The 22,144-nt window shown below is 42.6% G+C and overlaps 1 protein-coding gene and 1 non-coding gene across 4 annotated transcripts in view; both read right to left on the minus strand.

Annotated features, from left to right (window-relative positions):
- Positions 1-6,705: 6,705 nt before the first annotated feature.
- On the minus strand, positions 6,706-6,842 carry LOC128628159 (small nucleolar RNA SNORA48). Its single transcript, XR_008392487.1, has one exon. It is a non-coding gene; the product is annotated as a small nucleolar RNA SNORA48 (small nucleolar RNA).
- Positions 6,843-7,914: 1,072 nt separating this feature from the next.
- GLCE (glucuronic acid epimerase) overlaps positions 7,915-22,144 on the minus strand; it is a 109,103-nt gene continuing 94,873 nt past the window's right edge. For all 3 annotated transcript variants that reach the window (XM_037155644.2, XM_037155641.2, XM_037155643.2), the window contains 3 exons: positions 19,365-19,960; positions 17,089-17,334; positions 7,915-11,708 (listed from right to left, as the gene is read on the minus strand). In XM_037155644.2, coding sequence (XP_037011539.1) covers positions 10,684-11,708; positions 17,089-17,334; positions 19,365-19,947 — 1,854 coding nt within the window. In that variant the 5' untranslated portion in view covers positions 19,948-19,960 and the 3' untranslated portion in view covers positions 7,915-10,683. The remainder of the gene's footprint in view (positions 11,709-17,088; positions 17,335-19,364; positions 19,961-22,144) is intronic.

Raw genomic sequence — 22,144 nt, forward strand, 5'->3', positions numbered from 1 at the left:
AAACTCATGAAGCTTCTCTCAGTAAACTCACTTCATGGTTGTCATCGTTGCCTGAGCTGTCTGTGTAGAGAGCCAACGTTCAGGGGCGCCTTCCTGACTCAGCTGTGTACTATTTGGGCTGAGATGGGATCTTTCTCTTTTTTAGGCTCACCCCCTTGCCATTCCACCTACTGTGTACCAGATGCCGAGAGCATGGGATTAACCAAGTCATAGACCTGCCCTCAAAAATCTCCTTCAGGGTCGCTCACAGCAGGGTTTCTCAACCTCAGCACTATTGACATTCAGACCAGATGGTTCTTTTGGGGGTGGGGGGAGCAGTGCTGTGCATTGCAGAGTGTTTAGCAACATCCCTGTGCTGCCCTAGTAGATGCCAGCAGTACCTTCCCCCCAAACTTCTACCAGGGAAAATGTCTCCAGACATTACCAGATGTCCCCTAGGGGGCAAAATCTCCTTTGGTTAAGGACCACTGGTGTGGGGATGGGAGGTGACCACTGAGTCAGACAGAGCTCAGGAAGCACACTGTAGCTCTGGCTGTCAGGCTGCTTCATGGCTGAGGTGCTGTTGAACTTGGGTCTTAGAGATGAGCAGAGCCCTGGAGGAATTGGCAACAGCACAGAGGAAAACAGGTGAGAGAACTCTCACCAGGTAAGACTAAGGAGAGAGATTTAGGTGGTGGGCAGGTTTCATTATCAGTTGGAGGGTGAGGGTGGGTATAAACACCTGAAAAACCCTAAAACAATAAAAAGGTTACCCATGAGTTAAATTTAGTCTAAAGATGTATTTTGTTCGGTACATCTGGTAATAATTTAATTTTTGAAATTAAATTTGAAATTTTAAATGCTTAATTTTAGTCACAGTCCCCACCATTCCTTATCATACACTGACCCAGTTATTCATTTACAATATTTTAACCACTAGGTTTCTGAAGGCTTGCGAGTTTATATTTTTAAAATATAAAAAAATATAGTTATTTTCCAATTGGGTTTCATGGACCCTCTCCAGATCTTTGGATAAAATTCAGGGCAGTGGGAGGCTCCATGATTTTGGGGCAGGAATCATGAGGCCTGAAACGTACCTAAGATTTTCTGAGCATTTTTCTGGTGAGAGAGCCCCTAGCTATCAGAGTTCTCCCCCTTTCCTGAAAGACATCTTGCTTGGTAGGGAGAGGGCCTCCGCCGGTCCCCGGAGAAATTTCCCACAATCAGCAAAGGAGAGACCTAAGGCTGAGTTCTGCTCACCTTTTCCTCTCAGTCCGTTTTAATTCAGCTGGTAATTAAAAATATTAATGCACCGTGAGATCTGCTTAGAGCATAGGCAGGCTCTGTGGCTGTCACCAGAGGGCTGGGTGCATTGATTTAAAGCAGCCAGGCAAAGTGAGTGACTTTGTGAACCAGAGAGAAAGCCTTCAGTTAATGACTTCCTCCCTGCATTAGGAGGCCGCTTTGAAGGACACAGATCCTGGGAGGGAGACAAGCATACAGCTGGGAGGCTGCCACCTGCCAGGGACAGCAGTGGGCCAGGTGGTGTGGGCCATCCCAGGCCTCTCCCGCCCCGGCCCAGGGGTTCCTGGCTGTGTGGCCTCCCAGCAAACCACTTGTACAGAAGGACCTCTTACTCCATTTACACCCAGGTGTAGGTGTTGAAAACAGTTTCCTCTGCATTTTGACTGCGATCATAGTTCAGCCACAGAGCTGTGTCTGATTTCCCAGTGGCTTGCTGGGGTTGAGAGGTAAGGGTGGAGGATGACTTTGGAATGAGGTCTGGTAGGAAGTTTGGGGGAGGGGCGGGAGCCCTGTCCTCAGACCCAAATCCCTTTTCTTTATCTGAGACCTGGAATTGTTCTCTGAGACCCAAGCACAGTCCGGCATTGTTTCAGGGTGGTTCTACCAGAGCACAGACATTCCTTTCCATTAAAATGACGGCACTTGGGTAGGATTATCCTGACTTCTCCAGGTTTTCTGTAAATCTGGCCTCCTTGAAACTTTTGACAAGAGGACTTGCAGGGGCGGGTGGGGGGGGTGGCTCTGGATTCCCCAAGGGGACAGGCAGAGTGCTCACTGTGCTGGGGCACACTCATGCACATGTGCTCACACTCAGGTCTGTCCCTGACCCACCAGAAAACTCCATGCTGAGAACTCTGGGCACTGGCCTGTTTTGGCGGGATGGAGAAAATGAAAGTCTTGGGGAAGTCCCTGTCCAATCAAGGTTCAGCTACCACCCTGGGTGACGCCCTAGTCTGATGGCGTGGCCACAGCCCTCTATTCAGAGGAGGAGGAAGAAAACAGGGCCCAGAGAATGCGGAAACTAAGAGAAGGGTGCGCTAATACAACTAAGGCCAACAAGTGCCCTGCCAAGGCCTGCCTGCACCAAAGACGGAGAGGCAATCACATATTTCCCTCCCTCTTCCCACCCGATGTAATTCAAGCCTTATCTGTGTCCATTCATTGAGCTTTGGACATAACACCAGACACAGGCTACTTCTGCACCTTGGCTGCACATTATAATCAGATGCACGGTCCAGTCCATACCAAGACAGATGAGATTGGAAGCACCGGGAAGTGCTCCTGAAACTTCAATATGCACACTGGGTGCCTGGGTCCAGTGAAACAGGGGGGCTCTGATTCAGTAGCTTTGGGATGGAGCCTGAGAGTCTTCATTTCCAGGAAGCTCCTGGCTGATGCTCGTGCTGATGCTGCAGGGCAGAAAGAACACCATCAGAGTGCTGTGAGGAGGAAGCTAGCTCCCCGTCCCCTTCCTTCTCTGGAAGCTTTCAATAACCAATTAATGAAACACCCACCATTTATTGAGCTCATTCTATGGGTGGAGCTCTGTGCTAGGTACTAAGAACAAGGCAGAGAGAGACCTGTGCTATGCTCTTGCTCTCAAGGAGATTGCACCCTGTGGGGGAGGCAGGGCTGTGCACGGGGCAACCGACATGGGAACAAGTCCATTTCTGTTGGGGAGAAAGGCTAAGCAAACACAGAAAGCAAGGTACTGTGATAACGGGCACCCAGGAGGCTGCCTTAGCTGGGTGGCCTGAGAAGCCTCACCAAGGAACTGACCACGGAAGTTGATGACTGAATGAGGAGAAGCCATGAAAAGTCAGGAAGCAGAGTCCCAGGCAGAGGCAGAGCACTGTGAAGTCCCAAGGTGGAGCCTGGCTGTTCAGGAGGTCCTCAGTGTTGAGCCCAGTGAGTGACGGGGAGAGGCTAAGAAGGAGCACCAGGCCGGGGGAGGCAGGGCTGGCTCGCTGGGAGCTGCCAGCCTGCTGGTGAGGAGTTTGGATTCTGTTGTTGGGCAATGAAAAGCCACTGGAAAGTTTTAAGCACCTGATTTTTTATTCTAGAAGTGTCTCTGCTGGCTATGTGAACACAGGATTACACAGAGACAAGAGTGAAATCCCAATGGTGATTAACATACACACCCTAAATCCTCTTCCTCCTCAAACCTTCAAACACCCTGGGAAAAGGCTCTGCTCTCAGGCCCAGGAGGGGACCCAGGTCTTTAGAAGACCCCTGTTTGATCATCCAGACCCCCATCTCAGCCAGCGGCCCTTCTGCACTCGATCCCTTGTCACCCCTCACCCTGCACAGCCAGCCCACTTGCTCTGCCACGTATCCTCACTGCAGCCACATCTCACCACCTCACTTCCATCCTGCCTCTCACCGGAGCCCCTGCAACGCTCACCCCACTGCCACTCCCACCTCTGCAACCCCATGTCCACACAGCCAGAGGAGTCACTGAGGTGCGAAGAGTAAGTTACTGCACCTCCCACAGCTAGTGAACCGCCGGTCAGTCACCCTCCCCACGGCGGCATGAAAATGAAGACTGGGGAGCCACTCAGGGGCGGAGGCTCAGCTTAGGTTTTCCTTGGGAACAAAACTATCTTTCTTAAAGTTTGTGAAGCAATTGGCTTCTGAAGATAGGGTATTTTCTCCCCTAAAATGTGTTTTCATTAGATAAAAACCTATGTTTAAACATGGTGACTGAGCAACATGGAGGCAGACCTCCGGGTGGTTTTCTCTGTCACTTCCTTCTGCCCTGTCAGGAGGGCTCAGATATGATGAGACACAGCTGGATAACCAAAGAGAAACAAAAACCAAGAGAGGAGCGCCCCCTTTTTTATGCCAAGCTTAGGGCCAAAGGAGACAGGACAAGGCCCTGCTCAGGTCCGCTCCGGGCAGCGCCCTCCTGGGAGCTCCTTTCTACAGTCCAGCACGGGACGCGAGGGCAGCGCTTCAAGCCCAGAGACCCGGTTTCGGTTCGGCTCTGCCACAGGTGCGCTGGCTCTGGACCCACCCCCACGCCTCTGCTCCCCCATTCAAAGGAGACTCCGGCGCCTCTGGCCCCCTAAGACCATACTGAGGAAAAACTAAAATAATGAAAGGACTCTAGACTCCCATTCATTCAAACTCTAATCGGGAATTGGTAATATTTTAAACATATTTTGTTTTCATAGCCAAGAATAAAAACTGTGCCTCTAGAATCTGTTACTTCGAAGACTCATAGAGGGGCGGGGGCCATCCTACTCAACACTGTAGCCCCAGCAGAAGGCTGGGTAACTGTTTGTAGCCCCACCAGAGTGCCCGGTAACTGTTTGTTGTGAATCCGTCCAGATGTTTTCTGTGCATTTACATATGTGTGTGTGCGCATTTGCACATACACAAGCACACGTGACTCTGTAACATATGTAGTTTTTCGAGTCTGTTAGGGAGACGGTAAACAGCAGGAGGGGGTTGGAGAGGCCGCTGGAGGGGCTGTGATGCTGGGTCATCCCAAACTGAATGTAAACAGATGGTGCAGAGACGCTGAAGCAATGGGGCACGTACCAAGGAGACTTGGTTGCTGAAAAGCCTCCTGTCTCCAGGCTCTGCTCATCGTTTAGTGGAGCAAGCACCACTTTGTGCAGATCTGCTATAGAGAGTCCATGGGTGAAGCGGACTCATCTTCTTGTCTGGTGGGTGCAGGAGAGCGCTGGGTGGAGATCCATGCCCCTGGTGGAACACAGTCTGCGGGACCCCTGGGGTGGAGGCAGATGGTGGGTCGTGACTATTGAAAGGGGTCAATGTTTAGAACATGGCATCTGGGGGCAGACATACCTGGTTTCCAGACCTCGGCTTATCCAGAAACCGAAAGTTGTTTTAACATCTCCAAGCTTGTTTTTCATCTGTCAAGTTCACGTGACATTTTCGGAATTAGAAAGAATGCCCGTGGAGTCCTTTGGCAAGAGCTTCACCACAGGCCCTGGGCCACTTTAGCTGTCATGACACCACTGCTCAGCCTTTGCCTGTGGAAAGGAAAGGCTCCCCAGTGCCCACCAGAGAAGAGCCCTCCAGGCCGGGACTGGGGCAGGAAAGGGGTCTTCTCACCTCTTCTGTCTCAGTATGTAGGTGGTACACGATTGGTAGAAAGGTGTAAGTATTTAGTGAAAAGAATTGGGTGACCTGCAGCAAGTTACCTTAAGTCTTTCCTCTTCTCACTTGCCTCCAGAGCCGGGCTTCAGGTCGTGGTGAGACGTAAACGACTTTCCGTTTGGGGAACTCCTTCCATGGGGCTGGTTCCTTCTCCCTGTTCCCCAAGAACGAAGCCCCAGCACAGGACCATGGTTTGCTCTACCTAGACACTAAGAACTCTGAACATTTACTCGTGCTTGTAAGAAGTTGCCCAGATAAATGTTGCAGTGGGTATCTCCAGATGGAGCTGGTGCCTCTCTAGGTTACCTGCAGGAGTTGGAAGCTGCCCTGCTGTCCTGATTACCTTGCGTGTCAGTGATGGGATGGGAGAACGTGTTTGGGGCCTCCCACTCTATATTCAATTGAATTGCAGTTAATATCGCTGGTGTTAAAAAAGACAGAGTAACAGGCATTAAATTAAAATCATGCACTTTTGCCAAGACCCCCACCCCTACCTAGGGATTTACCTCTTTCTCTAGACCCAGAGATTAACCCTCTTTACTAGGTTTTCTAAGCTGAGAGGGTTCAGCCATTTCCATCTCAGTGATTTCACTGGGTGCTGATGAGAACAGCACAAAATCCCAGGAGGGCACTGGCTCTTCGGGGTGGCGCCTGGATGCAGTGAGCTTGGGGCTGCCGAGCAACACCAGCTCTAAACTGTTTATCATTAGCCCAGGGGCAGCTCTATTTCTCTCTGTCTCTCTCTATTTTGGAGAGACACACACTTCATTTATTTATTCAATAATAATTGTTTTAGACATGGAAATATATTCCCAATACACATACATAAGGGCTGCTCTACTTCCACTCCTCCCACAGCCTCTCCTTCCCTTTTTGTTGTTCACTCTGCTCCTGTTCCTCAATGGTTTGCTTTGTGGTCCTGTCATTTCAGAAGATCCTTCTACTCCTGGAAAAGGATGAGCAAAATTACAGCATTGCTGCTGCTTAGCATTCAGGAGACGCAGCACAAACACACAAGTTACCAATCATGCCTACCAGATGGTGAATGAATCTCATTTCATCAGAAAGTGAGCAGCAGCAAACATTCAATTTCATCACCAATACGATGTCTAAATTCATATCCATTTCCAATTTGACCTCCTTAATGAGTTGGCGAAATAAAAATCAATATTTTATCCCTATATTAATAGTTTGTAAGTTACAGTAAGGCAGACCTGAGATTTAAAAAATTGTCATTAAACAAATCTAACAACTTGCTATTTTGACATACTCTGTATCTCTATTTTTTTTTTAAGTGCCCCAGGCATGAACCAGCTCTGGCCACCAATGCAGGCAACAAGCTAGGATGAACTAAGGACTGGGCAACTGCTTTGCCCGACTGATATAAGAGCAACACCACCAATCAGGTGAGTCCTCGCCCATTGCCAGTTTTTTTTTTTTTTTTAAATCTGTCCCAATTTTGGCTTCCTGGGGAAGAGATCATTGGCCCAGTTTGAGTCAGGGACTCACCCCTGATGTGACAGTCATGCCCGGAAGAGGCAGAGTCACAGGGCACACAGTGGCCGATGGAGCCCTATGGATATGAAGGAGGCGTCCTCAGGAAAGAACTCACCAGACTGTGGAATAAGTGCTCTGTGGCGTGGAGGGTCTGTCCCCACTCAGGGGCAGTGGGGAGGCGGATACGTGTTCAGTGTGCTATAGCAGAATGGCTAATGTGGTAACCGTTTGGCTGCACATGGCAAAACCTCAGCAAGAGCAGCCTGAGACCTCATCCAGACCGCAACTGCTTGCCCTCCTACGGCTGTTTCCCAACTGAGGATGACAGAGAAGGAAGAGAGGCCAAGAATGTGGACTACCATCCCATCAAAATGTGTACCCATCAACTGGAAAAAGCTGATTGGTGATCAATTGGAATTCCATTATATAAATGCAGCATGTTTATAACCCCCCAAAACCATGTGCAATGAGACATAATGTGAAGCCAGACTGGTCTATGACTTTATAGGCATTTGGGAGCCCAAATCACTTTTTACTCCCTAACAACAGGGGAAAAGATTAAATAATGCTTATTGTTCTAGAGAAGGGACCACTATAGAAAAAACAAACAAAGGACCAACTTTCCAATCAATCTAAATCAGATATAAATAGTTACCAGCCTGAATTAGCTTGGGAAGGACGTGCTCACAGCTAGCGCGCAGCCTGGCTCTGCTCCTTACTTTACCCTCTTCTTCCACCTGGACCCAGGCCTGCAGCCCCTGCCCGGGCTCTATCTCCTGCACAACACCTTCTCTGACTGACCACACCTCCTGGTCAAGGCCCCTGGGATGTACTCCTCCCCATACTGTCTTAGAAGGTCTGATACGCCTTTTAATAAACACTGCTGCCTGACTAGTTGCCATGGGCTAAACAGAAAATGATGGTCAGAAATCTGCTTGTTGGGATAAAATAATCTTAGAATAATTAGAGAAGAAAGAGAAATATCCAGGCATATTCCTTTTAAGATAAAAACTTTATTTTACAATTTTATAAAGCAGCTTTACATTAAGCACAAACAATCCATTTACTTTGTATAGAAACAAAATACCTTTCCATCTGCAAAAAATCAACTTCTGCTGTATATAAAACTAACATGTGCACATTGTGCTTGAACTGCAAAGTCTGTACAGCTTTACAAAGGACTACCCTTCAGAAGGGCATCCAGTAAACACTTTATTGCATATTTAACACATGGTATAGAACCCACATGTACAATGGAGGAAAACAAGAAAAACGAGTTCAAGGAGGATGCAAATAGCAGCTTTCAGTGGAAGTTTGCACGCTGACAAAGAAGGACCGCCACGCCTGCAGAGTTGTGCTTGTGTGTCATTTCTGTGTTTGCTCCCACACACTGGCTAATTTTGGGATGAAGCCTTTATGTACAGTAACTGCTAAAGGGTCAGTCTTGACCTTTATCTCAGACTTTTGGCTAGTTTAAAAACTGAAGTGGCAATAGATTTAACTTAACATCAAAGCTAACTCAAGATAAGTATAAAATAATACCCATAATCTTGACACAAAGACAAATTTAAAGAAACAGACTAAAACTTTAAAACACCGTCCTCATTCGCTGTAAGCACTGAATAAGTAAACATTTTACATGCTGTAAAACCCTAGAAAAAGCCAGAGGTGTTTAGGAACAAAAATAGCCAGAGGTGTTTAGGAACAAAAATGCAGCGGATGCTCCTGGGCAGTGTTCCTGCATGTGGACCCCCGGACCACCTGCATCAGAGTCACCTGAATGTCTGTTAGCAACTCAGGTCACCATGGTTCACCGGCAGGTTTACTGAGGATCTGGAATCTGTATTTCAGCAAGTTTTCAGGTGGTTCTGAGACGTCCTAAAGTTTGAGAACCACTAGTATATACCGACGGTGCTGCTACAGGTTCAACCCCTTCTCTTAGAAAATTCCGGGATCTCGAGAAAAATCAAGTCGCTGTTGCAATGTGGAAGGCAGTGTGAAACCAACAGCAGTGAGAGAGCAATGCCATTTCTAGGTCAGAGCGCCTGTCCGTTTTCGCTGGGAAAGGACAGACATGTTGTTAAGGCACTGATATTTGTCACAGAAGCAGTACCATACCATTTTCACCGAGTCCCTTAATCTGAAATACCAGTATGCAAACTCAAGGCAGGAGCCAGACTATTCTAAAATAACAAATACGATGAAGTAAAAAGGTTCCAGACTGGAGAAAGTTTATTTTTGAGCACTGAAATTAAAAAGGAGGGTATCCAGATATTCTTGTTGAAACAGCTAATGTTTAAGAGCTTCAAAGGCCACAAGCTACGGGGAAACCTAGTAACCAACAACTATTTTATTGTGGGCAAAATAGAGTTGCGATGTGCATTTAATATAGGTCACAGACAAATGCCACTGCCTGTACATGACCCCTGAGAATGCGGGGTCTCACATTCCCGATCGGTTGAGTTACAGTACTGATTTAGTGTGTCATCATGCATGAAAACAAAAGCCAGCAGAATCAACCTCCCTTGGTTCTGACCTAGTGCTTGAAGCTCTACAGCAGACACTGTCGAAAGTGTGTGGGCTAAGAAACCGGCAGGTATGGTGGGGTGCGGTGAGATATAAAAGCTAAATAAAGTCTGATTACGCATGTACAACAAATGCAGTAGCTTCAATTCTATCCAATGGTTTAAATAATTTAAAATTTAAATTGCAAAAGAAAAAACAATGATGCACTGAGCCAATGGTTTGACAAGCTGATGACCAAGAAGGACCTAAGTAGGAAAAACCTGCTGTGGCTCTTGTATATAATATCTGACCTTGTATTTTCCCTCAAGGGGGAAAAAGTCCTAAAAGGGTAGTGGTGGTGGACTTATCAAAATTACTAGCTCCTTCTCAAATCTAAGTTTATAATAAAATATCCCAAATAATGTCCCTTCAAATAGAAAAAACTCTTGAGTATAGTGTGAAATGAAATACAAAATTCTAGATAGTGACAAAAGAAACCATCGCAATGGGGACGGGGGAGGGGTAGATCGATTATCAAATCTTTTCTGATTGTAGATCAAGTTTCATAAAACAGGTGACATTTTTGTGATTCTTGTGCAGTCAACATGTTTCATTTTAGTTGTGCTTACATTACGCAACTGTGAAGCCTGAACACCGACTGTGTTTTTAACTTACACAACAATAAAAGCATAAGTTCAAAATATTCTCCATATATAACAAATTGAACAAATGCAACAAATGATCACTTGCCCCCAGGAGGTTAATCTATAGGAAAAAAATATCATTTTAAAAAAGTTGCACACAGTCCACTATTCAGGCTACAAGTATTTACTGTATCACAGCACATTATTTTTGAAAGTCTGCTTTCAACATAAACATAAATAATCACATTTTAAAAGCACCCCATACTACGTTTTCAGGGAAGTGATAGACAGTTGGCCAGTTACAGCTACTTACCATTCATTTTCCCAAACCAAGAGGCCCGGGCTACCTGCAGAACTGTACCCGGTGTGAGCAAGGCAAGGCTAAGCACCTTTGTTCAGCCCACTGACTAAACACTGTCCTGCTCTAAATGCCACCTACAATTTTAAGCACCCAACCCATGGAATGCAGATATCTCAGAAGATTGATTTTAAGGATCATTTATCACTTTGACGTCATCCACAAAAGCCTAGTCTACCTTTTAGCAGGTGCCTATGCTCTGCTGAGATAGGGCCCATAGTTCTGTGTATAGCAGAGGTCGCAATAGGACTTTGGTTGTGAGCTCTAGTTGTGCTTTGCCCTACTGCCTTTCAGATAGCTTTTCCACCTCTTGACAAACTCTTTGAAGATCGGAGACTCATCAATGGTGCTGAGGAGCTGCAGCTGATTGATGTGAGTGGTGTGATAGTCCCAGCGGGCCAGGTTGGGGGCGATGCCCAGCATGAAGTGCCGCAGGTCATAGATGGTTCCTGAGCCAGTGTCATACAAGGGGAGCATGGCTTTCAGGGACTCCATGCCATGCTCATACAGGGACTTCGCTTCTTTCCCGAGTTTTTCTCCTGCAGTTTCTTTTAAGTCATAGAGCCCAATTAAAGAATACATAAAGCCATTTAAAACAAAAGAGCTAGGTGTGGTCGGATACTCTTCATACCAGTCATGTTTATTCATAAACACAGCTTTAACTCCATGCTGCTCTGATAGAAACTTGTAAGGGGCTGTTGCCCTTAAAGCTGAATTGAGGAATACATGGTCTTTTGTTAGAAGATAGGCCCTGACTAAGGTAGAAATGGCTTGCCCTTGGGCCATGGCAGAGTACCACCCCGGCTCTAAAGACTTGAACCCTTCCCCTAACTTACGAGTTACCATAATTGGCCAGCCACCTTTCTCGTCCTGGTTCCTCACCAGCCAATCACTAGCAGCGAAGAAAGCGGCCATGTGGGCTGTTGTAGAGATGGTAATGTTATCAAGGAATCCTTTCCCTTTTGCAATCAAACGTACCACCTTCCTGGGCATTATTTTGGTTGGCTTGACAGCTTTTGTGTTGGAAAGACCCACTCCTTTCCTGAGGTCAGTGACCAGGTCTCTGGTAATCGTGCTCCATGAAGTTCTGGGCCCAATGCCATAGTATATATCTCTTTCTTTAAAAGCAATTAGCTGGGTATTGGAGACATAATGGATGGTGAAGAGCTGATTCTTTTCTGTAGTCTCCAATACCACGGACACACTTCCATTTGTCAAGAACTTGAGGTCGAATGAAATAATAAAATCTTTTGTGTTCCCCAGTTGCAAAGATACACCTTCACTGGTCTCTGTAGGGGATAAAATATATCAACAAAGACTGATTAGAATAAAACCTCTTTGGATTTAAAAGTAAACTGCAATTCATCCTTGACAACCACTGATCATACTAAAGTAACACTTCAATATTTTGTGTCAGATCACCATTATTATTGTTGGTCTTATTACTATTTTTACTAAATTAACCGCACATGATAGGTGAGGCCATGATGGCTTGTGAGCTTCAGACTAACATTCTGACCTTTTGGCCCTCACAGTTTACATTAGAGGGTTAAGAGCAAATGGCCAAGGTACTGCTGACCGAACAGCATTTCACGGGTCCAACGCTGGCCGACCAACAATCTGTGACTGTTCTAGTACACCACTCTACCACAAGAAAAACAGCCCAAAGCTCGCTGAACCCAGGTGGTCTGGCTCCACAATACATGCTCCCAATCACTATTTGATATTAAATACGATAGGTTTGTTTTCAGATATCTGCTGGAACTGTGAATAAAATTTCTGGTAATTAAGGAACAGGTCCATGTAGTCAACAAAGAGTGAGGGAAACTGAGGGAAGTAGAAGCACAGACTGTGGAGTTTAAAAGAAAAAGAACCTGCTTGTATGAATTCTTACTCTACCATTTACTAGCTTCCAGATGTTCAATAAATATGCCTCTTTGAGTCTCAGTTTCTTCACATGTTAAATAGAGATAATATTACTCTGCAAGGTCATTGTGAGAATTAAAAAAAAGATTGTGGCTTTGATCATAACAAAAAAATGATAGTGACTATTAATATTATTCTGAAGCTTCAGAAGATGATAAAACAGTAGAAACAATTCAATCTGGCAAGTTATTAAATAGAAAACTTCTCTTGAATATCGGTAGTACAACAACTGGCTCCCCAAAACACGACTTTCCGTCCACTGCTGTGCTGGGTCTACCATGCAAAGAGGTTGAGCTCACTGAATCAGGCAGCGGCAGCAGCAGCAGCAGCAGCAGCAGCAGCAAGAGAAATGACCAAAAAAATGCCACACAAATTTTTAATATTAAAGGCAGATATAAATATCTTGATCTTTATAGAGCTTAAACATTCAAACACATTCACATGTATTATCTCATTTAAGCCTTACAATAATCTACTAAGGCTGGTAGAGCAGGAATTACCACTTCCATTCGAGGATGAAAATATAGAGGCTTTGCAAGGTTAAAAGGTTTGCCCAAAGTCAAATGCTAATTACTGGTGGAGTAGGGACTAGAAACCAGGATTCCTGAACTCAAATTCAAAGACTGTGAAAAAGAAATGATATTGGAAGTGGCATTCTCAATGAGAATAACCAGTGAAAGAGTTATTTCTCTTAAATATATAACCAGAGAGTCAGATCTGCTTTGAGTAGTCCTTGGGGAAATCTTTAGTGTGTGACCAGGAGCGAAGACTAGAAATGTAAACTGATGATAATGTGGACAGTGTGATTAGTTTGGAGAGTATTAGCATGCTGAGTTGATCGTTAACTCTCCTAACACTAGACTTTACCAGTGTGGATATAATTGACCCAAGGCTCTTAATTACTTCATCTGAGAGACAATTATGGAAACTGTATTAAGAATGAGAACATCTTGCCCTGGCTGGTATGGCTGCGTGCCTGCCTGTGAACCAGGTCGCCTGTTCAATTCCCAGTCAAGGCACATGCCTGGGTTGTGGGACAGGTCCCCAGTGGGGGCTGTGTGAGAGGCAACCACACGTTGATGTTTCTCTTTCTTCCCCCCTTCCCCTCTCTAAAAGTAAATAAATAAAATCTTTAAAAAAAGAAAAGTAAAAAAAAAAAAAACAAGAATGAGAACATTTTCAAAGACTTATGCATCAAATAATGCTCTGGGTGATTTTTTAAAAAGTGATTTCAGAAGTATACTTTTACAGTTAAAATCGACTTAATCTGGAAAAAATACCAACATGAAATCTCTCTCTTAACTAGCATTTTTCTGCATCAATAGTAAAATGGAATCTGATGCTCAGTACATCCCTGAAACACTACAGGATTCTGCTGACTTTGAATCACTCAAGACTGAATTATGTTCAGCAAAGCAGACTATTTTGAGTGCTACTTATTTTTTCCTTCCTAGGGTAATGCTTCATTAGTCAGACAAGAGTATGAACTATGATGTCCATTTTCACCAAAATGGTAACAATGACCCATCTTTAGAAGTTCAAATGGGACAAAGTTGAAGAAGTACCCATTTTTCTCCCAGAATTCCATTCTGATTTTCACTTTATGTATACAAATCCAATGAAATGATGTAGTTCAATCAATCACCTTATGTCTCACTATAACAGATTAGTTCAAACGACTCAGTAAGGAATGATGTCATGGAATGCAACCTTTTAAAAAACTACTATTAATTTTCCTAAAACCTCACACCATCAGAGGGGATTATTGAGCTACACAGGGGAAGTGACACAGAAGTCACGATCCCCAATTTAAATCAATCTACTGACAATCATAACCTTCATGGCAATTTTGTAAGATAGTTCCTTTAACTCACATTTTATAGATGTAGAAGAAAGGTTAAATAACCTGTCAACATCATTCAGAAGGATCTGAATGGTAGAAAATGCAATGGGACTATGGGTGGTTTTAAAGCAACCACAGTGCTTTAAAACTACTAATAGAACGCTCTGAGTTTCCTAACTGTTTGAAATCCATGACCTCTTCTCTCTCTGAACAGTTATTCCCAGGAGTCACGACAAGTGTCTATTTTTAGTATATGTGTACACATACTTTAGGCAACAAAGAATGATAAACATTTAAGAGTACTCTTTCAATCAGTGTTTTCACATAAAACACAAACTGTTAGGAGTCATTCACTTCATCAACAGGTGTACTATGAGAGTGAGAAGAGGCCCTACTCAAAACACTGGGAGATCGGGGCGAGATGGAAGAGAAGCTCACAAGAAGCCTGAGAAAGAATGGCTACAGAGAGAAGAAAAGTGTGGCCATGGAAATGAAGTAAAAAGAGTGCTTTGGGAAAGAAAAAGCTAATTTAATTTTTAAAAAAGATTTTATTTATTCAACTTTAGAGTGAGGGGAAGGGAGGGAGAAACAGAGGGAGAGAAACATCATTGTGAGAAAGAAACATCGATCAGTTAGTTGTCTCTTTCCGCAACCGGGGTCCCTGGCCCACAACCCAGGCATGTGCCCTGACCAGGAGACCTTTTGCTTTGTGGGGTGATGCTCAACAAACTGAGCCATGCTGGTCAGGGCAGAAACTAATTTAATTTATTAGAGTAGGACAGGTATGGAGTTTCAGTTATTCCATTTCAAAATTAAGAAGAGGCACAAAATATTATCCAATAAGCAAAACAATAAAAAAACAGCTGTAGATCCATATTATGATTCTTTCCTCTAGATGATTTTGTACCTTTTGGGGGCAGGGGGAATCAAGGGCAAATAAGAAAAAACAAAAGGCCAAAAGCCCTCAGGCCTTGGTTCTCTGGAGCCTCATTTCACTTAGGCCTATGCTTTTACATACAAGTCCTGATTTCTTCTCAACAGTGATTCTCTGAATTTCTCCCCTACGAGGTTGATGTTTTCTAAAAAGCCTCATCTCCCATACCAATGCCTTAATAAAACAGACTCACTGCTGGGATGCCTTTCTCCTGCTCTAAGCAACAGCACCCATGTAACTCCAAGTCACTCTCCCTCCAACACTTGTATTGAATGCCACAGCAGGCATACCCAGGGTATCCAAACAAGCACTCCATCCCCAGTGAGCACACTCCCATCAACAGGGAATTCCAAGTGTAGCTTGTGTCCTACTGGCAGAGTTACCATCACGGACAGAGTTCCCTCCTCCACATGCTTGAAACCACCTTAGGAAGTAGTTGTTGAGGGGACCTATCTTTTGTATTACCCAGGGCATCCGAAAGTGCACTGTAAAATCTATTGTTCTAAATAGGATAGAGTTCAAAAGATTGTTCTAGAAAAACTCCCAGCATTTGAGGAGATCAACATGAGGGCTGCTGTTTTCTACCCAAATCCTAACAACATTATTAACTAGTGAAAAAATAAGTGCCTTTGGTACACACCAAACCTAATATCCTTTTGCTTACTCTAATCATTCCCTGCTATAATAACCTCTTAGGTATCACAAGCTAAATATTCTTAAATATTTCCACATACTTTCTCACCCAGCCAAACCTGCTGTTCTACAACAAGCAAAGATGTTCTATGCACAGAATGCCATAGAAGAAAAGGAGTTCTAGTCACAATAGAAATGAAAGGTCACTCATTATTTGCACTGTGTTAAGCACTCATAAATCCATTACTTAAGGCCACTCAGAATGAGTAGATTTGTGTTGTGGCTTTCAAGGTCCGCAAATTACCCAATCATCAATAAAGGACAAGGAAAGAATACAGAAGCAGTCTTATAATCTTCTCTTTTTCTATTTACCAACTGCAAGGTTGGCGGGAGGTGGAATGAGTTCTGTTCTTGATGACATTTCCCCATAGAGAATTTAAGCCTGAAGTGCTAGCTAAAATGATTTCATTGTCCTTTTAAGTAAGGGACTTATTAATTCTCATGGATATTGATTAGTAGAGAAAAATGCATTACATCCTAATTAATGAGGCTGTCTTAGTAAAAGGGGAAATGTTGCATAAAGTTAATTTGATTTTATAAATGATTTTATCAATGAAATGGTTTTATATGAAGTTTGAGACAATCTAGTACATTAACAAAATTCAATATGGGTGCACGCCTAGTCGATAATGCTGTCTTACCTCGAAAAACATTAAAAACTACTGCTAAAAATAGGCAAAGGAAAGGATGCCTCTTTCTATAAATGCAAAATAGTTAAAAAATTAAAGAATAAATACTGCACTTAAATATTAAAATAAACACAGAAACTTCATTCTCATGGGCTCTACATCCCTGGAGAGAGATGCACACCATGCAGTAACTGGGCCCAAATATGCAGTCTGCAGCTTGGTTCTTCACACAGTAAACATGCCTTTTATACTTTAAATTTTTAGCTCTTTCTTTTTTTTTAAAATTTTATTTATTTATTTTCAGAGAGAGGGAAAGGGAAGCAGAGAGGGAGAGAAATATCAATGTGTGGTTGCCTCTCATGTGTCCCCCACTGGGAACTGGCCTGCAACCCAGGCATGTGCCCTGACTGGGAATCGAACCGCAATCCTTTGCTTCACAGGCCCGTGCTCAATCCACTGATCTATACCAGCCAGGGCTTAGCTGTTTCTTTACTAGGGATTTCTTTCACTTGAGTGATACAATTTGTTTCTTTATATATGTAACATAAAGGTCTGCTGATGTATTTGAAAAAAAAAATTTTTTTAAGAGAGACTCAGATGCCAAAATCAACATAAAGTTAGCAGACACACAATATGTCACTCACCTGGAGCAACGAACTGTTTCACATTGGTGAATCTAGACTTATCAGCCACACTAGCCACAAAGCAGCCCTTTGGCACGGTCCAGTCATTGGGCTTGCTGGTTTTGTCCCTGTCTTCTGCTGTTTCGTATACCTCGATGTGAGGAGGTTTCTCAGTTAGATTCTTGCTGTAATGACTTAACCCATACTGTGCAATTTGGATTGGGTAGAAATAGCCTTGAGGTCCCCATTGTGTAGATAAAGGTACACCTATAAAATAAAGAAACAAAATACATAACTATATCCAGATACTCATAAATTTGTTGTGAACACCACTCTTCACTGTTTTACTTCTGGGGATATTATGAGGTTATCAGCAAAATTTGAGCTTCTTTATTATATTGTCTTCATATTTAACTAAAAATAGTACCAAAATACAAGATATGAAAAAACAAAATTAAGGGTTCATTCCGTTTCATTCATTATTTGTTGCCAGACAGCAATTCGATGCTGTAGATTATCTTTTAAGGACTGAATTTTTATGTAACTGTTGCTCATAGTTACAGATGTCATGTTTCATAATCCTGCTTCATACACTCAAGTTTTGCACTATTTAAATACATGTAGATGTTACTATAGTTTTATTATAGAATAGTAACCCTGAACTTTCTTAAACATTTATACTTAACAATCAAGTAAATTGCACATTCCTCTCTCTCCAATGTCGAGATGTATTCTCATAAGTGTATAATCTGATGGTTAAAGCATTTGCTTAAGAACCCAGTTATGATTAGGCAACTTAAAGTGTAAACAAGCTTGCAACTCTTTTTCATATCCTTCATGTCAAAATGTAATTCTGGAGAACAAGTAGTGTTTTTTTTAAATGAATAAAAGTTATATGTTTAAACACAGAGTCTTGAAATAATTCATTAATGGATTACCTCTTGTAAAGTTCTAAGGAAAATCTTTTAAGCGTTTGGTGTATTTATGTTAGTGATTCCCTACATGGGAAATACAATCGTACCACACTGCACAGATAGTTGTACTGTTGTGTCATGGTGCTCTGTGGTAAGAGATAAACTCCTGTCTGTATGTAGTTCCAGTCTGAGTAGAAACTGGAAACCCATAAAACTGAATGTGTTATGATCTAGTTTCAACATAGTTTAAGAAATTAGGGGCCAAAGAGGCTAAGAAACCTAGGCTACAAATAAGCTTTTAAACTTCTGAATTCTTTTTTCCAAGGGGTGGTTTATTTTTTTCAAAATTCAAAATTTTATTATTTTCATTTATGGTAATAAAAGGAAGGCTTATGCAATCCCACTAAAGATGGGTGATAACTATTTACAGTAATGTACAATTGGTCTAAGAACCGATAGACCCCAATCAATGGAACAGCTGGCCAGTAACATACTCTAGTATTCAAAATATTTTAGTATAGTGAGAAAGCCTGCATCATGAATTAGTGGGGAAAAGAGGAGATTATTCAAAACATGATAGGGGAAAAAAGCCTAAAGTAAGACCTTAATCTTTTACCACTTACCAAAACATTAACCAATTTAGCTGATTTAAAAGTTAAATGTACAAAACAAAAAAACCCCCATAAAACTGTTAGTGAAAGTACAGAGGAACTAAACACAAAAGGAAGAGGTTAAAAAAATCCCAAAATTTAGTAAATAGAAGTGAAAACTTCTAACATTAATAAATCATAAGTAAGTGAAAAGTCAAATTCAGTGTGGCTTTCTGGTCAACCCTAGGTCGGAAATACAAATTTCAAATTGTACTAATGCCCTCATTAGAAACAGCAACTGCTCCAAGTCTGAAAAACAATCTGCAACAGACTACAGCAGTGCAGAGTAAGTGGAGAGAAAATGGTATCTATTGCCTACTTCTGAGGACTTTAAACCTCCATTAGGAGATGATTCCAGTTAATCTGGTAACAAGATTATATTGGGACAATGATGGGTCCATTGAATGGTCTTTGCTCCTTTCCATCTTCCTCTCATAGGATAATACATATTCTAACCAGAATTTCTGGAGCTCCTGTGCCATGGCCTTATCGGTGAAAACTTTAGATTCTGAGGCAGGTTAATGGAATAATCCTATTTGATCAGGTATAAATAACATCATCTAGAAAGTTGCCCTAGGTTCAGAATAAATTGTTACTCCCTGCTAAGTCAGAGTGATGAATGATCTCTTGATAGTAAGCTACGTATGTACTTGCTATATAACGAACACCTACAGTTTCTTGTTCCTCAAGACAATCAGGATAGAAAAATGCAGTGGAGCAAAGATATACTAACCTTCAACCCCACTTATACACTTGACTCTGTCTCGAACTTCCACATTGTAGCCTTCAAAGGACATAAACACACCATCAGGATGATAAGGGGCTCTCTGTGCATAGACTTTGGAATAGCTGTGAGAGAACTCAAACCGATCATAGCCATCATACTGAACCACCTTTCCATACACATCAAAGTATTTCTCTACCCAAGTGAATGGAAGAAAGATTTCATTCCCCTCTCGTCTCCCTTTAATTGTGTGGTCGTCATTTATGAGACAGTCAATTTCTTCATACTTGAGCCCTAACACCTTGCTTCCCCCATTGCTATTGAAGCCCCCAGCGACAGGGGGTGCTTTCTGCTGTTCTGGAGGAAATGCCTCCTCTGAATGTTTGGCCAGATGATTCACATAGTTGTTACTCTCAGATGCTGCTGCTCTTTTTTCTAATCCATCCACTCTGAAGCCACTACTCAAGTGCCGTGGAAACTGGATCGTTTTGTCGCTGGAACACTTATTCCACAAAAGTACTGTAACCAAAGTGAAGAGTGCGCAGATGATAATCAAAGTCTTATAGTTGACCCGAGCTGCCAAGCAACGCATATTCAGACCATACCTATGGAGGCAAGAGAAAAAAATCATGCAAAGATGTACTAGGGACATTTCACAAGATTTTATTTTTTTATGTTGCATAACCACATTTGGGACATTTTATTAATCACATGTAATTTAATCAGATTTAAAATTACTAACTCAAACTTTTCAGCAGAGACAAAGAAAAGACAAGAGGTACTTTCCCCTCTTATTGGTTGGCCAAAAAGTTCATTTAGTTTTTTCTTAAGATGGCTCTAGGAGCGCTTAGTTCTCTTTAACTTCATTCAGAATAATTCTGTTAGACTGTATTGTGACAGCTGTCATATCAGTGTTTATAAAAAAAGCTTATCAAAATTGGTGAATTTTTGTGCAGCTTTTTAACACTGAAACTGGAAGAAAATATGTAACATTTTTGGCACATTGTGCTTTATTATTTCAAGAAAGGTAAAAATGCAACTGAAACACAAAGAAAAGATTTGTACAGTGTACAGAGAAGGTGCTGTGACTGACTGAATATGTCAAAAGTGGTTTGCAGTTTCATGCTGGAGACTTCTTGGGTAACCAGTTCAAGTTGATAGCGATCAAACCAAGACATTAATTGAGAACAATCAATGTTATTCCACTCGGGAGAAAGCTGGCATACTCAAAATATCCAAATTGATAACATTACTGGTAAAAATAAAAAATGCATCTTTCAGTTTATGGAAAAAACTAAATGGACTTTTTGGCCAACCCAATAAAATGCTCAGCTGGCATGACCCTCTAAAGCAGAGATCCCCAAACTTTGTTTGTGGCTCCATTTGTACCTTAGTAATTTTTTCACAAAGCCCATAGACCCAAAGAAACATCTAATAGTTCCATTTATTAAGTAGTTGGGCCCAAACAACTTAATACATATTTTTGTCTTAACAACTTAGTAGCTGTTAAAAAAAACCAAACAGGTCTTCTTAAGGTAAACACTGACATCCAGGCTGCCAAATCCAACAGTGAATTTTCAGCGCTCATCCTATTTGTCCTCTTGGCAGTATAAAACAGTTGGTGACTCCTTGTTGAAACACTTTCTTCCCACGGCTTCCGGGCCACCACTCTGTCTTGGTTCTCCTTACGCCCCACTGGCTGTGCCTCCTCAGTCATCTTTGATCATTCCTTCCCATCTCCCTGGGTCTCAAAGATGGGAGTGCCATAGGGTCCCAGTCCACAGACCTCTTCTTAATCTCCTCATCCCTCAAAATCCAACCTCAAAGCCAGACCTTTCCTTAGAACTGCAGACACATATTTCTAAGTGCCAATCCAAGTAACTGACATCTTTACTTGGAGATCGAATGGACTCTGAAATATAACACCCCAAACTTAACCCCTAATCCTTTTCCTCAATCTGTTTCTCATTTCTAACTGCTCAGACTAGAAATCTTGACTTCTTTTTTGCTCACCTCATGTCTAATCAGTCAGGAAATCCTATGGGCTCTACCTTCACATTATACTCAGAATCAGATCGCTTTTCTGTTACCTCTATTACCACCACGTCAGAGCCACTGTCATCTTTCACGTGGAATACAGTGATGATGTCCAAACTGGTCTCGTGCTTCTACCCTTGCACTGCTATTCTACCCCCAAGTCGACTTTCAGTGCAGCAGTCAGAATGATGCTTTTAAATGTAAGTTTGATCATGTCATTCCAGTCCAGATGGGAGAATTTTGGTACTGTTGTCCCTGCTGGCCACATGGTATACCAGCCAGCTGTGATTGCACATAAGCAGTCCCAGTTGCCTGTTGCTGGGGTCACTGAGAAGTATGAAAAATCATGGGTTAGTTATACGTGCCATTTCAGCCTGCTCAGCCTGCTCAGAGTAAAGGGAATAATTAGTCTCATTGTTGTTTGCTATGGTAGGTCTGTAATTTATTTTGTGGTGTAAATTCACAACTACTTAAAAAAACATTTTATTCATTTTATTTCTAAAGAGAGGGAAAAGGAGGGGAAAGAGAAACATTGCTGTGAGAGAGAAACATTGATCAGTAGTTGCCTCTCATATGTGCCCTGATCAAAGATGGAACCTGAAACCCAGGCATGTGCCCTCACCAGGAAATGAACCAGCGACCTTTTGCTTTGCTGGACGATGCCCAACCAAGTCACATCGGTTAGGGCAGCACAACTAATTTTATTGTTTGTAACTGACCTTCCCCATTTCTTTGCAATAATCCCTTTTTAA

Source organism: Artibeus jamaicensis, unplaced genomic scaffold, assembly GCF_021234435.1.
Source record: "Artibeus jamaicensis isolate MK-2021 breed Jamaican fruit bat unplaced genomic scaffold, CSHL_Jam_final contig_548, whole genome shotgun sequence".
NCBI classification, from domain to species: domain Eukaryota; kingdom Metazoa; phylum Chordata; class Mammalia; order Chiroptera; family Phyllostomidae; genus Artibeus; species Artibeus jamaicensis.